Source organism: Cygnus atratus, chromosome 2 (assembly GCF_013377495.2).
Source record: "Cygnus atratus isolate AKBS03 ecotype Queensland, Australia chromosome 2, CAtr_DNAZoo_HiC_assembly, whole genome shotgun sequence".
NCBI lineage: Eukaryota > Metazoa > Chordata > Aves > Anseriformes > Anatidae > Cygnus > Cygnus atratus.
This window is the reverse complement of record NC_066363.1, coordinates 152,787,354-152,800,234: the sequence shown is the minus strand read 5'-3', so window position 1 is coordinate 152,800,234 and position 12,881 is coordinate 152,787,354. Positions and strand designations below refer to the sequence as shown.

General features: G+C 44.5%; 1 protein-coding gene across 5 annotated transcripts in view; it reads left to right on the top strand.

Annotated features, from left to right (window-relative positions):
* Nucleotides 1–12,881, top strand: part of ST3GAL1 (ST3 beta-galactoside alpha-2,3-sialyltransferase 1) — a 76,299-nt gene that overhangs the window by 45,519 nt on the left and 17,899 nt on the right. For 4 of the 5 annotated variants that reach the window (XM_035561671.2, XM_050708467.1, XM_035561673.2 and 1 more), the window contains one exon: nt 4,576–5,361. In XM_035561671.2, coding sequence (XP_035417564.1) covers nt 5,050–5,361 — 312 coding nt within the window. In that variant the 5' untranslated portion in view covers nt 4,576–5,049. Of the gene's footprint in view, nt 1–4,072; nt 4,265–4,575; nt 5,362–12,881 lie in introns of those variants that run through there. The other variant, XM_035561674.2, reaches the window with a different exon arrangement.

Below are 12,881 nucleotides of genomic sequence, written 5' to 3'. Positions count from 1 at the left end.
TAATGATTATTTTTGTTATGCTTTTCCATTTAAGACCCATCATTTAAAAAAAAATCGGGAAATGAAACATTCTGTTAATATTGAAATATTCTCTTCTGACACACTTACAAAGACATATTTCTAAAGGTTTGTTTCATTTCTGCAATAATTTCAAAATAACATTGGCAAATAACTTGCATATTTAGAAACAAATAAAAGTCACCTAGAAATGATTTTATTGTAATCAACACGAAGCATGTAAATTTGACCTCAGCAAAATAATCACTTGCGTGGCTCAGATTATTTTCTGTCATTCATTCCTGAATGATATTTTCTTCAAGATCTGTATTTCCAGTGAAATTACCTGTGGCCTGTGGCCAATGTGATTTGACACACAGTAATTCACACCGCTGCTCTCACTCGGCACCATTGGGGGGAAATCGGACTGGATCCAGCAAATGAAGGGCGTCGAGGCTGGGGCAGCTCCGTGCCCAGGTCCTGCCAGTAGACATGCTGGGCACGTATTCCCAGATGATGCTCACAGGGCAAGCATACAAATATATACACCACATATATACATGCGTACATAGCCAGCCACATACGTCATGGAAAGACACATGATCTTGTGCCATCCCCAAATGACCTCCCCTTGCACCCCATACCGTGTCCCATGCCACCAGGCAGCAAGCCCCCAAAGATGCTCTGGTGTTGACCCATCTGGGTGGGTTTCACACCTGGGCACTGGGGCTGAGGCTTTCCTGGTTCAGCCCCAGGGCCCAGACAGGGTGTCCCCTCTTCTGAGTCCACACTTCATGTTCTCACCTGCCCTTGTGCCCCTCTCCTCCTTTGGGCTTAAGGAAATGGAGCTCTGATGGGCTGATGGCTCCTGGGATGGGCCTGGTAGCAGCAGGGCAGGGTATTTATTGTTGGGGCATCCCCACTTGCCATTGTCTCTCTGTGCTCCCCTTTGGGTGCACAGACAAGCTTTTTCACGTAACCTAACAAGTACAGTGAGAATACGTTGCGTTTGTAGGTGGAGTTGTCAAAAAAAATCTCCTGAAGGTGTTATGAATTTTTTGTATTATCCCATTGAACTGATGTGGTTTTATCCTTGTCTGCTAATGCCCAGCTGGCAAGCAACCAGGGACATTCTTCAGGTTTTGAGTTTGCAATGCAAAGATCTACCCTGAGAGGGGAAAAAAAACCAGTTATTTCTGTTCCTCTCTAAAATATGAGAAAACAATGAACGCAATCAATTGCAATGGATTGATCACAGTATATTTTATTTCAGCTCATAAAGCCTAGACAAAAGACTAAGCTCTGCTCTCCTTTACGACTCTGTAATCACACTGGCACCACTCTTGCACTTTGGTCCCACCATGGAGGAACATGCCCTGCTGTGTTCTTGCCTGGGAAATGAAGTTTTGCATTTTGGTATTGGAAGTTTGCAGCAGAACTAAGTTATCCCGGCATGTCCGAGGGTGTTGTGCACGAGGGCAAGGGTAAATGTAGGAAGGGGGAGGAGGTGGGAAGGTAACAAGAGAAATCCAGACTGCAGATAAGACCTTAAGCACCCAGTTGCTTAAGGTAGCTTATCCTGCTGCCCACAGACAGGCCAGCCACATGCATGCTGCTGTTCAGCCCCGTTTAGCTCTCAGGGGACGGCAGCTGGACTGAGGGCTGGGCATGTAATTTAAACCTCCGCACCTTTGGTTCCCAGAAATTGTTTCTGGGTCTGCTGCCAAAACGTCCTGTTTGTAGATGTGTCGATGCCAAGGTCATGGTGAGTTATGTTGACAAAGACTGTGGCTGCTTGCACGCTGCTTCTTTGCAATGATTTAAATTAACTAGTGCAAATAGGATCATGAAACAAAACACGTTCCCAAAGGCTGAGCCTGGCAGGCACCAGCCCCGTGCGATGTCTCACGCTGGCAGCAAACACGGGGCTGCTGCTTCGGCATCGTCCTGCCCTTCGTTCTTCTAGCACGGCAGTGTGGAGCCTGCAAAACCTCTTTATTAAGGATTTATGAATACCCACGAGCAGAGGGGGCCATAGGACGGTGCTTGGTCTCAGATGCAGCAGAGGAGGCCTCAGCTCAAGGAAGGAAGAAAGAAAATCCTGATCTTGGACCTAACTCGTGTTTTAAGGAAGGAAAAAAATGGGCTTGGTCCAAGTCACAGCGAAGTTGATGAAAGCATTTTCCATTCATTTCAGCATGCCTTTTCCTCAGGCCCTAAATCATATTTATAGTCCCCAGAGCCCTTCTGCCAGGATATATTTATATATATATTTTTTCTATTGTGAGTACCCATAAGAAACATGAGCGTTCAGGAAACCGGAAAGAGCGAGAATTAAAATAGAGTATGCAGTGTGGAAAAGGGCCATGGGAGTTCTTCTGGTTTCGCACCTTCCCCTCGTGCTATAAAAGGTGGCATGATTAGGAGTTTGGAGACACTGCAGTCCACTGTCTAAACACCGTTTGTTTTTTTTTTTTCCTTTTTTTTTCCCCCCAAATTCTAAATGTAAGTTTAACCTAAGCTCAGTTAAAAAAAAAATAAAAAAATCTGTTGAAATGGGTGTTTACTTTGGAGCCTGTAAGTGTGGTCTTTTATGAACAATACCCCATTTTATAGGCTTTTCCAAGAAAGGCTGGATAATCCCCCTCTCTCCTTCACTTAAAAATAATAGAAGAACAGGAACTGTGTTTACAAACAGTGACTTGGCTCGGCAGTAACAGCAGCAGGGGGTCGCCCCACCAGCATCACGGCTTTTGAATTATCTGGCCCATAAATGGAGAATCAGTCTGCCTCTGGGACTTGGCCCAGTTCTGGGGGGTTTAGAGGCCGTGTTTTTGTTTAGACTAGCAACTACATCCATACCAGTAAAACGAACGACTTTGGGACTGCTCGCTGACACAGAGGCCAGTTGGTGTGGACAGGGATGTTAAAACCTCATGCTTACTCTCCAAGGCATGGTGGTAGCATCCCCCATGTCTGTTGGGTTGTGATTCCCAAATTGTACCCAGGGAGATCTCTGTTTACCCCAAAACTCACCACGGGTCCCTTGAAAACATCCTTATCGGAGCCAGGCATGCAGGATTGCTCTGTGCCGCAGCGTAATTCACTGCCCAAGCAGCCCGGGTTAATAAAGCCTTTTGTTATCTGCCCTGACCCACTTGTCAGCCCTCGAGCTCCTGTAGATGCATTTGTAAGGGGCATGCTTCAAATAAATCCCAAGGCATTTGGCAAGCAGCAACTGACAGGACGGCACAGCCTGCCCATCACTGGCTGCATGGGGGAAACTCGGAGCAGAGGCTCGCCACCATGATCTGAGGCTCCTGCTTTCTGGTTTGGCTTCATGGGACTCAGTTAATATTTAACCACCGCCTCTAAAAAACAGTCCTGTCTATCTCCAAGCAACCATCTCCAACCCTTGGGACAAGTACTATGGCCTTGGGCAGCTCCTTGCAGCTCTCCAAGAGAAGAGGTGGCAGCAAAGCCCAGCCCAGCCCCGTGGCCACATCTCCTGGGTTTGGGCGAGCCTTGGCTCTGGGGCTAAAACAGGAGGGATTCTGCAGGGAGCAGTTTAAAATGGGAAGTTTTGACAGGTAACAGTTGCAGTTTTGCTCTTTCTTTTCTGGCCAGAAGCCTGAAGCTGAGTGAGTGAGACTTCGTTTGCCAGGCTTCTGCTTTTTCACAAGCTGCACTTATTCTGACACAGATGCTTCTCTGATGTTTTCTTCTTCATTTTTATTTTGTCATCAAAAGAATGTTATTTAAGCAATGGCACTTTGGGGGCTTTTTGCAAACATCCAAAGTTTTAAAAAAAACCACAAGACATTTTCTTCCCATGAAACAATGGCATTGTGGGAGGAAGGGATCCGGCTTTTGGCTTTTAGAGACTTGTTGCTTGTTTAAATCTCTGCTCTGGGCCCCTCCGCATCCCCCCTCTGCCTGGCTGGGATCTCAGGGGAACCTCTGAGATCAAAACCTGGCTGTACCTAACCTGCCTTGGCAGCGAGGGAAAATAGCAATAACCCATGCAAAACAAAGGCCATTTATCCTTTAACTTGTCCCATCTGTCCCAGGACGTATGAGCTGTTCTTGCTTGGCTCTCTCCAAATCACGAGTCCAGCCCCAATCCTTTAAAAATGAAGCTGGCTGGGGGAGGAAGAGAAAGGAACCGATTCCTCTTCTTCTCGGTCCTGCTCCTCCCTCCTCTGCCCACACTTTTTGTTCAGCTGGTTCGCCGTACGAATACTTTGCATACCTAGTGGCTATCAAGGTCAGTTTAAGGGAATAAGGTGATTCATTGCCATTCAAGCGACTGCGAGCTGTAATTCAAATAAGGCCAGAGAGCTGCGGCTAACTTGATACAAAGGGACTCAATGTCCACAGGTCGATGCTCTGCCCTTTTGGAAATTTCAGCCTGCAACTTGTCAGTATGCAAACAGGGCAGCAGAAGTCACTGCCAGCCCTGCGTCCAGGGCTCAGAAGTTTTGGGATGGGCAGCGGAAAGCACAGAAACTAGGTTGGGAGCGATGGCTTTCTGACATTTATTTTTCTTTCTTTTTACGTGTGTGTGTGTGTCTGCAGGCTGCAAACTGCTCTCTGTGGCTTAAATGGACATCAAAGTACGTCTCTCTGCTGGAACGGACGTCCCCGACTGGTCTGATCCTTGGTGAACTAACTTCAATGAAAGAGAAAAGAAGAGCCGTCCTCTGCTTTCTGTGATTTGGTTCCTTTTATTTATGGCTCGCTCCCACACAGAAAAGCTAAATTTTCATGCTGACATTGCTCCTCTCTAAATCTTCCGGAACGTGGAAGGACAAGGATCTGTCTTCGCTGAAGCCTCAGTGGGAGAGACTTGCCAGCACTGTGAAAAGGGGAAGGGAAATACCCAACTTTGCCTTTTTTCAGCCTATTTGGGGGAAACCAAGCTTCCCCCCGCCATGGACGGAGGTATCGGTGTGTCCATCCTGAGCCCCAGGCGGTGACTGGCTGTGTCACCAGCGCCCCATCCCTGTTGCCTTAGCTTCGGCCCACCTTGTGCTCCGCCAGCACACAGGGATGGGTACCGTAAGGAAGAGGAACGTGAAGGTGTTCACATTGGCCTTCGTGCTCATCACCGTAACGTCGTTTCTGCTGAACTACAAGCACCAGGTGACCACGAACACCTGGGATCCTAAACATATCATCACGCAGTTTTCCGAGCACGTCCGGAAACTCATCAAGTACCCCAGGAGGCCGTGCAGCTGTAACACGTGCATTTCAGAGCTGGGACATTCCCTCTGGTTTGACCAGAGGTTTAATTCAACTATGCAACCTTTCCTGACCTCACAAAATGCCTTGATCCCAGAAGACAGCTACAGGTGGTGGCTGGTAAGTGGAAGGCATGTGCGCGTGTGCGGGCCTGGATGCGGCCTGGTGTCAGCACGGTGGGTACGGTGCCAGGCTTCCAGCGATGCTGAGCAGACAGCAAAGATAGCATTTTTCTGCCAAAAATGTGTGCAATCCCAGCTGACGAGGCAGGCAGAGGTGGGACAGAGTGGGTGTTCTTGCTGTTGTTTAGCTTGCAGGCACTCATCGCGCACCTTCGATAGCTCCAAGTTGGAAAAATCCCTGGCAGAGGTAGGGATTTGCACATCACGGCATTGCCTTCTCCTCCCTTTTAGAAATAGAATTCGTAACGTGGATTATTGTGCTTCAGGTGGTTAAAAAGGGCTTCTGCCATCTGTCAAGGCAGCAAAGAAAACTTCTTGGGAAGTGTGTAATTCACCTGGGGCTCTCCCGACTGTGAGACATGTAAATAATTACCAGGATTAATCAGAAAGTGATTCATTCCTTGTGTACGAGCATGGGCTGTGCTGTGGGCAGTGACGTAAAGCAGGTCTGCAAAGCACACAGGTGGCAGTGGGTCACGGGGAGGCAGCAGCACAAAAAAAGCACGAAAGGGGAGAAGGAGCATCCTGATATTTTGCCTAATTGAAGCCCCTTTTATGCTTTCTTGAAACAAGATGTTGCATTAAATGAATTTGCTGGCCCCGTCTGCCCAGCTGCTGAAGCACAGGTTCTGGCGGCAGCATCCCACTAAAATCGTGGTTTCGTTATGAGGTGCTTTCCCCCTTGTTTCACATAGTTTAAATAGTTTAAATAGTTTCACATGTCTTTCTTTGAACATGCAACTTGGGCTCCTGTGCCACAGCCTTTAACGTGGAGTTTGGGGACCTGGGGACACCCCTCCAGCAGGAACTCTTGCTCACATGGGGAGGACTCAGGTCTCAGAGGAGGCATCAGGTGCTGCAGGAACAGGGCTGGATCTGATATTTATCACTTCACAATCCCTCGGCTCTTGCATTTCCTCATGAAAAAAAGATGCTAGTGAACTCCAGTGTCTAACTAAATAATATCCTAATTTTAGGACAATATCCACCTTTTTGCTATTAGCCTCACATATTCCAGCTGTTTCATCCTTTCACCTGGCTTTTGGCCATGACTGCTATTTTCAGTCACTTGTGGTTATCCTTGCTGCCCCCACATGCCCTTCCTTAGGTCCTCACATTTCTCATCTGGGCTATGCCAGAGCCATGAAGAGGGAAGGTGGCAAGCTCAAGTTCGGCACTCAGATCCCAATTTGATTTTAAACAGGTTTGAGTTTTGAATGCATTCTCTCTTAAAAAAAAAAAAAAAAAAAAGTTTTAAAAAAGGAAGAAAAATGGGACTTTCAGTACAGAAGTCTGAATTTCTGGTTCTCCTTCTTGTGGTGAAACTGGAAAAAAAAAACACAACCACAAATATCTAACATCAGCTCAACCTGAAACAGATTTTTGGAGAGGAGGGTTCTTTCTTTTTCAGCTAAATGAAAAATTAGAGACCTTCAGGACAGCCAAAAGCGGTTTGTTTGTTTGTTTGTTTGTTTCCCTATATAAAGGCTGCCATTAATTTTCAGGGCCGTCTAACCCTATTTTTAGCGTTTTCATTCATTTTTTAAATTCGGTTCAAGTTCAAAGGGAATACACTACTTCAGAACAGAAAATCAAAGCAGCTTTTTCTTAGGTGGGAAAAGTAAATCTTAGAAGATTTCTAAAATTCAGCCAGAACACATGAAATATTTTGGTGCCCCCCTAAAACTGCATTGCTTATGGTAAGTTAGCCACTAATGAAAATACTTGCCCTCGTCTAGATTAGATGGTGAAAGAGCCCTGTCTCCTCTAGCAGATCATTGTGGGTAAACCAAGGCATGACATGGCCTCAGCTCCTCATTGCAACCAATCCGGGTGACCCTTTCTGAGACAGTCAGAGTCATTTGTACAGCTGGTAATTCCCAGGTACATCCCTTTTTGACATTCTTTTTTAGTCTCCTCCTCAAAGTGGTTCAGAGATTTCTGTCAGTCTTAAAACAGTGCTCGTGGCCATGTTTTACTGCCGCTTGCTTTGCTAACTCAGTAACTTGTGATTTTTTACTACATTTGTACTCAAAAGATGAGGCATGAGGAGATCTGAAAATCCTAATTGTTGTTTAAGCTTCATTTTGGCTTGTGGGACTGACTCCAGACAGCGTGATGGATTCGTTATGCTGTAACTGAGATGAGGGTGACTGGGGCTATGTATTATAAGGCTGTGACGTTGGAGTCATGGCAAGACCCACATAATATGGACCACATACACGCAGGGCCCTTGCTGGAGAACTTGGTCTACCAAGCTCAGTCTGCTCTCCCGTCTCATTAACCCTCTTGCTGTATTTGTGAATAGGAATTATTCAGCCAAGTGGTCCCTTAACGTCAGGATCCCTCCACTTCTAGAAAAGCCATGTCTGATTTCAGAGCCCAGTGACAGGTATTTGAGATGAAGTGACTTTGGGGACCAAAGGACCGGGTGGTTTCACTTGCTTGCAACCCTTTGCATGCCTGCCTGGCTGATTCATGGTGCATTTGGAGAATATATGGCCAGCTGGGTGGGATATGGCCTTTTGGGGGGAAATCTTCGTGGTGCTTCGAACGTCAAAAAAATCTACGTGATTGTGCCTGTGTTCACAGAAACAAGGGGACTCTTGGCAGGGCTGTTACTGCTTTTTGTTTGCTTAAATCTACACAGCTGATAAACTCTACCTTGATTAATTCAGTCAGGTTACGAACAGAGGCCCAAATTCTCCTCCTAGGTATACCCCTGCAGATGCTCTGTGATTTTTGTGTCTTAAAGTGGAATTGGAAGTGACCTGCAATTAAAATGGCAGATTGTAACTGGCTTGTTAGAAATTATCTCCTTTCTTCCTTCCTTCTGTCTTTCCTTCCATCCGTCCTTCCGTCTTTCCTCTTTCTCTCCTCTTTTTGTCTCTTCTGCCTGTGTTTCTCGGTCTGTCCATCTGCCTTCACTCATTGCGTCCCTCAGGGACTGTGAGAGTCTCAGTGTTTTGGAAGCCGGCACCTCATGTCACGTGCTGCATTTCTTTCTATTTTCTCTCCCACCTCCCTGAGCTGGCTCCCCTTCAAGTTTTCCATTGTTGTTCTATGAAACAAATGCTGTGGACTCTTCCACTGAATTTAGTAACCTGTATATAAGGGGACAGGACAAAAATTATATGCTGTAACATGGCATAGCATTTATTTATAGTTTTCTTGTTTTATTCTGAGTGGTTTTCTGCATTGTTTTTGGTGGTCAGAAAGTACAAAAAATACGAGATGGGAACCTGCTGTTCTCAATCCCAAACAACTCTGTGGAACTTGATGGATTAAAGCTGCGGTAAATAAAATAAAATCAGGCTCAGGGTTCCCTGGCAATCTTATCTGTAGCACATTGTTCATAAACTACCACGTTACAACAATTTTTATCTTGAGTTATAATATTTGAGGGGTTTGATTTTTATTTTTATTTTTTGAAGAAAGCTCTTGGGGACGTGTGATTAGCATATCTAAAAGAAAATGTTAGCTTTTAGGCCTTATGGTTGTAGGAAAAAAAAAAAAAAAAACACAACATAATATATGGCTTAAAGTTTTTCTCACCAGACAGCAAATAAAAGGGCATCCCCAACACATGCACTGGGAAAGTCGTGGAAGCTGCACTTATTTTTAAGACAGTATCGGAGCTACTTGGCACCTGACTCATGCATTTTGAATGCTCTTTGTAGAAAATTTTCCCAAGTACTTTGATCATAGGGAATCTTCTTTAAAACTGGGACGCTGTCTGTGATACTTTAAATGCAAAACCAAGGGCTCAGCACCCCGAAGGCAGCGTGTTTCCTGCGGAAGGCAGTGCCAAATTCAGTCCCAGTGCTTGCTACATGCCCAGTCCCACCTGGTGTCATTCTGCTTGGCTTCAAGCAAGTGTGTTTTATTTACATAATACATGCACATTACATTCGTATTTGAAAATGCATGTTTTCTGACAGACACAAATCATTACGCAAAGCCAACCCAAACACTTAAAAGCCCCCGTATTCTCCCCCTAAATGTCTTTGATGTATACTAATTGCAGGACCTTAAGTGTAACAATAATAATGTCATGAAAAACCTCTCCTTCAGTCTGCAAAATGGAGATTACCTGCATTTACCCCACCAGGATCATGCTAGGATTAATCTTTGTGCAATGTTTTATAGCTGGGAAGCGCTTCCTGAGTGTTAATGTCTCCAAACTGCTGCAGCAAGGCAATTAGTAGCTGTGCAAAAGAGGTTCTCATGGGGTTTTATTCTCTATTTATCTTTTAAAAACAGTTAAAAAACGGAGAAGCCATGACAAAACAGTATTGCTACACCAGCTTCCCCAGGCTGCCTGGCCATGTGCTTGCAGAAGGGCAGACCCACACCTACGCCTGCCCACCACGCAGGTTGTGTCTCAGTCCATGCTCGACACGTTTCCATCTGCACCCAGGCTGCACCAATGATTATGGGTTAAGCAGGATATTTTCTACATGCTGATATATTGGGATCTTGAAGATGTATCTAATACAGTGCCAAACTTGTCCATGGATGCAGGATGTACAGGCACCGGGAGAGCTTTCCTTCCAGGCTCTCTTGACTTTAGCTTCCTCCTCGCTGCTCCAAGCAATTAGCTCTGAGCAGCGTTGGCTGAATTCACATCCTCCCCTTGCATCCCCTTAGCTGAGTTTTGGGTATTGCTTCTTGGCAATCACTGGTGGTGTGATGGTACCGGAGAGCCTTGGGAAACCTTCTGAGAAGTTTATAAAAGCAACAAATCCCAAGGTTTGTGGTCATCCTTAAAGGAGGCGTGCACAGTGTGGCGTGAGAAAGAGCAACAAGCTTTTCTTCGGAAAGCTGTTCATGGATTAAAGAAGGAACTGTGTAAACTTTAAGCTTTTTTTTTTTTTTTATAAGAAAATGTAAAACCAGCTGGAAAACCTCTGGATGTGAAGTGGGGAGTTTTAAAGCTAAGAGTGTATCTTCCCTGTTAAAATAATTAGGAAACTTCTCAATCTGGACTCCTGGACTCAGTATTTTATTTTTAACAATGTAGGGTGAAAAGCTGCCTCTCAGGTGCCAGACAAATATTTTTGGAGGACTAGAGCTGAAGTGTTAAGTGGTATTTTATGTGGGCACAAGGCAGGTTAAGATGCCTTTCGGACTTGGGCAAGAGCTTAAACTGCACCATTGCACATGACTGTTGATTGCAAAGACTTCTGAGAAATACAGTCACTTCACCCAGGACACAGGGGTCAGGTATTTAGGTGTATTTAAGCCCGCTTCCAGTAGCTGTATCCATATGCCTGTCCCTGGCACACATCTACACCACTTGGAGGGAGAATGGCATCCCAGCAGAGCCAGGTGGCACCAAACAGGCACTGTGCTGCCTTCTGCACTGCCATGGCTTGATGTGGCTTTTTCTTGTGTGACACAGACAGACTTTTACTCTGCACTGCTGTTCACTTATGGGAAATGCCGGACTGTTGGGAGCTTGTTAAAAAAAAATAGAGAAAAAAAAAGTGGGCAAAAATTTGGTGTGGGAAAGTGAACTATAATTGGCTTGTAATTATAATGTTATTAAAATGGACTTCTTCAAGAAGTCAAGTAAACATTGTGCAATATGGAACTGGCTGCACATTACGTCTGAAGTTTATAAAGAGATCTGTCTTGGAGTTAAACATCTTTATTGCCTGTTCTGCTCCATACTGCTGAAAAGTCAAAGACTTATCAGTTCTGATTGAAGATTAGGCTTGAAAAATATAGTCCAATCAGATAATCACTGCGGAAATGAAAACAGCACTTTTAATAAGTTAGAGACTGGTGTCTTACTGTATGGATGTTCAGCACAAAATCCTCATCCTATTTAAGGTCTTTGATGGAATCTCTGATGTCAGTACTAATCTCTGTTGGAGAAATTCTGTACAATTGAGGGTCTGGTGTTGGTGACCATGTTTTAATTTGGTTGCAATACAGTTACTCTAAATTGATAGCAGCATATCAGAAAGAAAAGTGAGATCCCTGTTCTGGGCAAATGGAGGTGCCTATCCATGATAATGATCCACATCGTTTTCATGCATCAAACAAAAGTAAATACTGCAGTTCCTTTCCTTTACTGATGTTATCATTCTGGCTGAAAAGGCAATTTAACTTAAAAAGAGAGCTCAGATGCTCAGGATTTTCTGAAAATGATCTTCTTCATCTGAATTTTGTCAGGTAAAATCAGTTCAAGAATACTTTTTTTTCCCCAGAATAACTATGTTCTTAAAAGTGTTTTGAAGCGTGTTTGATGGTTTTCTGTTTCATTTCTTAAAGACAGTTAAAGTCAGATCAACTTTTACAGAGAGAGAGAGTATGCACATGGTGTGTGCACATTTGTATACACAAATAACTCAAAACAAGCTCCTTCTGAAAAAGCTGGAGTTTTCTGCATTACACACCTGATGCTGCTCTCTGTGATATCTATGAAACACCTCTGTTTATTTTGAAGGCTGCAGGATTAGGCTACTATTAAGTGTTTTTTCTTATATTGAGTAATTTTGAATATAGGTTAGACTGGATTCATGCAGAACACACAAGTGTAGATACGTGAACATGTGTTTGTAGCATCACACATGTAAATTTAGGAGAAAACAATCCTTTGCAATTAAACAATTGAGCCATCCACCGAATACTCCGAATATGTCGTAATAATGACAGTGCTTGTCTGGGCATCCTCATTACCTTTTTTATTTATGTACAACCATTGATTGCTTGACTTGGCTTTTCTTCTGGGCTGCCCTCAGAGTAAGTTGAAGGAATGGCACGAAGTAAGGGGGTGAGCTGTGCTTGTTATTATTGTATCTGGAAGAAGGCAGTGACTATTTTGGTGATGCCGTGACTCATGTCACTAATCAGAGCTGCCCAATGGACTCAGAGCTGTGGTAACCCAAGCCCTTTATCTTGTCTCTTCCAGTGCTCAGCTTCAGCTACATCAGAGGAAAAACAAGCTGAGATAATAACGGCTGCTTAATAACTTCAGCCCAGCAAGAGTTTTGTGCTGACTACTTTTAACAGTAGACCACCTTATGCAGTCTATACATGAGTGTATATTTTAGGAAGGGTTAGCAGGAAGGTTAAGTTCTTGTAGGTAACATTTCTTTGGGTTCTTTGTTCTCAGCCCTTGACCCCAGTGTTGTCCTGTAGCTCTGAGCTCCACGGACCTGTTGTTCCGTTCAGTGCAAATAAGGTTTCTTGACGTAGGTCTGCAAAGATAACAGAATTTAGCTGACCAAACGAAATTTACAGGTCTGTATATATTTGTGTGCGATAGAGATAGGATGGCAAATTAAACAATTCCTGGTGCAGGTGAGAGAAATACATCAGAAACTAAAGCCAAATTACCCCAGGTTGTAGCTGGCAGTCATGGGAAAAAGCATTTTTCCTCCCTCCATCCCTGTCACTCCTTGCCCTGGGCTTACAGAGCAAGTGCAGAGCCTTTCGGGAGATGCT